This window comes from Aplysia californica, unplaced genomic scaffold (genome assembly GCF_000002075.1).
Source record: "Aplysia californica isolate F4 #8 unplaced genomic scaffold, AplCal3.0 scaffold00605, whole genome shotgun sequence".
Classification (NCBI taxonomy): Eukaryota; Metazoa; Mollusca; class Gastropoda; order Aplysiida; family Aplysiidae; genus Aplysia; species Aplysia californica.
The window spans coordinates 366,528-369,192 of NW_004797875.1; the positions used below are offsets into that span (position 1 = coordinate 366,528).

At 45.3% G+C, this 2,665-nt stretch overlaps 1 protein-coding gene across 1 annotated transcript; it reads left to right on the top strand.

Moving 5' to 3' along the window:
• Positions 1–1,429: 1,429 nt before the first annotated feature.
• LOC101848690 (protein phosphatase 1 regulatory subunit 12A) lies at positions 1,430–2,038 on the top strand. Its single transcript, XM_035972186.1, has one exon. The coding sequence runs from the start codon at positions 1,430–1,432 to the stop codon at positions 2,036–2,038; it is 609 nt and encodes a 202-aa protein (XP_035828079.1).
• Positions 2,039–2,665: the final 627 nt, after the last annotated feature.

A 2,665-nucleotide genomic window follows, 5' to 3' on the forward strand; every position in this document is an offset into this window, starting at 1 on the left:
TCTCTCTCTCTCTCTCTCTCTCTCTCTCTCCGAAGAGTTTTGACGTGAGCACCACTGTTTTGTCTTAAACGTCTCTGAGAAAGTTATTTGCCTTTGTGTTTACTTACCAGTTCCCTGTTCCTCTACTCGCCAGATCTCCAGACCACTCCATGTTTTTGAGTCACACCCTCCATAAGACCTCATCAGCCTCCGAGCTCCCATCCTCAGCGTAACATTCCGACTGCTGCAAGGGAATTAATCCTATCGGCACAAGTCGTCCCAAGTCGCCTGCCCCTGCCATATTTGCCTCTCCACCCGCCAAACGTGGAGTCGAGCCGCTAAATCTGGGTGGCGCACTTGTAAACGATTTGGATGAAATGCCCCCCCACTCGGCCTGCCTGAAGAGAAGAGCATCGCTCGTCTCCAGGACTTGAGCTGTCCGCTGTCAAATGGGTATTATTGATCATGAGTTAATGAACGATGTGGAGAGAATGAAACAACGCCAAGTAATCACTATCCAACAACGACGGTGATAAATACCTTCGCCAGGTTCAGTCATCTTTGGTAAAGTAGGATTGTAATCTTTGCAGCTTCTGCCTCAGGTGAACAGACAACGATTGGATTAGCGTGTGAAGATGTTTACGTGTCCTCCAGACTTGGTCTGATTGTTAACACTGGAGTTTGAGAAATCTGACAGGGTACAGGCGGAAACACCGCGACGTTATGTGAATGGTGTTTAGAGAGTGTTGGTTTCAGCATTTCAGGTCGTACAAGTTCCAGTACTTTCAGGAATAGCTTTAAAAGCCTTAGGAGTCTCCTTTACTTTCTCTTCTTACCCAGTATTCTATAATACGTGGAAGTTCTATTTCTTTTCACTTGGTATTCAACGTGCCTACTAAGGGACCAAGAAATCTTTCAGTCGTGCAGTATAAGTAGACTTTGCTTTGTGTGTGTCGATTGCCATACAAAAGTGGAATTGTCTCTCCGAGATAAAGGACTTTGGGACTGATAAAGCGCTGATAAGATTCTGAGTCATTGCGTGCTTTCTTTCACACCTGAAGGTGTTCACTAGTGGGTCTAAGCTGCAACTGGCAAAATTAGTGCACAGATTGGATTCACTGTGCATTGCATTTTCGTATGAATCACTCCTGTGTTGTTTGTGGCATTTGTGTTTGGTTTTTGCCATGTTCCGCTTTTAAAGTCTTTGAATAAGGAAGTTGATGTGTAAAATACTTTGAGAACTTTGCTATTTCTCAACTTTGAAAAGCGGAATATATCATTGCTTCTTCTCAGAGGAGTATTTTCGGTCACATGAGGATTTTATTGCAATTGGATTTTGTATTGGTGAGGAATTTTCCGCGACTTGTTAGTTGCCATCGGAAAAGCGGTCAGGGTGTTCACGGAAACGTTCGTGTAGAAACCTTGTGGTCCATATCTCGAATGTGATTGGATGAGCAGTGAGATCAAACGACGAATCTCGTTCTCAGCCGACTCGGTTCTTACCGCTGTCGTCCAGGATGCAGACACTACAGAGCTAGTGCGCATACTTGATCACCATGGAGACGAGATTCGTGTCAACCAAGTCAACCACGTAGGTCTCACCGCGCTGCATCATGGCGTCCTTAGCAACAATCTGGACGCCGTCAAGCTGCTGCTATGCAACGGCGCCGACATCAACGCGCAGGACGTTCATGGCTTCTCTCCGCTGCACACCGCTGCGGCTTGCGGCTTCTTGCAGATCGCCAGCCTTCTCGTGCTCTACGGGGCCGACGTGTTCTCCCTCACGGCGCAGAAAGAGACGCCGCTGGACGTTGCCAAGGACATTGGCGTCATCAGGCTGCTAGCAGACGAAATGCGACGCCATATTCACCAAGAACTTTTCTTGACCTCCATCGTCCGCAGCAAGGCGTACGATACGTGGGTCTTGATGTGCCGTTGTGCAGTGCGGTGCGTGGACGAACTCTTACACGTCGTGATGCAGCTCTGGAGGCGCCATAGAACGAAAGAGAAAGTGAAGCTAGAAAGCAGCAAGACAGAGAATGGAAAGAAGGAAGAGTAGAATACAGGGATGGGAAAAGGAACAGAATGTTATGACAGAAAAATCCGATTAACAATGGCTAAACGAAATTAAGTAGCTTGGATATCTGATAGATATTTTGTTATCATATCGTTCGAGATGTGGAAATGGAAAGTATGCATAGTTTTACAGCTCTGAATTAGGGGAAGAAGCTAGTAGAATTCGGAGTTTTGAACGTTTGTCCTCCAGGGCTTACACTCACCCCCACCCCTTTTTTTATTTGGTGAAAGAAATAATAATAATACATGTATACTGAAGAAAAGCCCCGAATTTCGAAATGGCCCTTCGTGCCTTTTTATAATATCTCAAAATAAAAAGAAGACTAAAAGTTGCCCCATCTGTCTTTTTTCCTATTGCTGTGGAATAGTGTAGAATAGAGGAAAGATAGACAGCGCTTCGCAAGGATTGTAACACATAGAGGTGCTCTTGCTGCAACTGATTACTGCATTTTGTCAAAACTTTTATTTTTTCAACTTTCATAGGGCGGGGTGAAAAAGAGAAAAGGGTAGCATAGAAATTGCTGATTCTTTGTGGCACACTCATGATTTTTATAGTGTAGGTATGTGGAAAGGTGTGTACATGTGAGTGTGCTTCCTTGAGAGTGGTTGC

Bases quoted from the DNA above. Each gene is read 5' to 3' on its own strand.
- LOC101848690 (XM_035972186.1), top strand. From the start codon at position 1,430: ATGAGCAGTGAGATCAAACGACGAATCTCGTTCTCAGCCGACTCGGTT.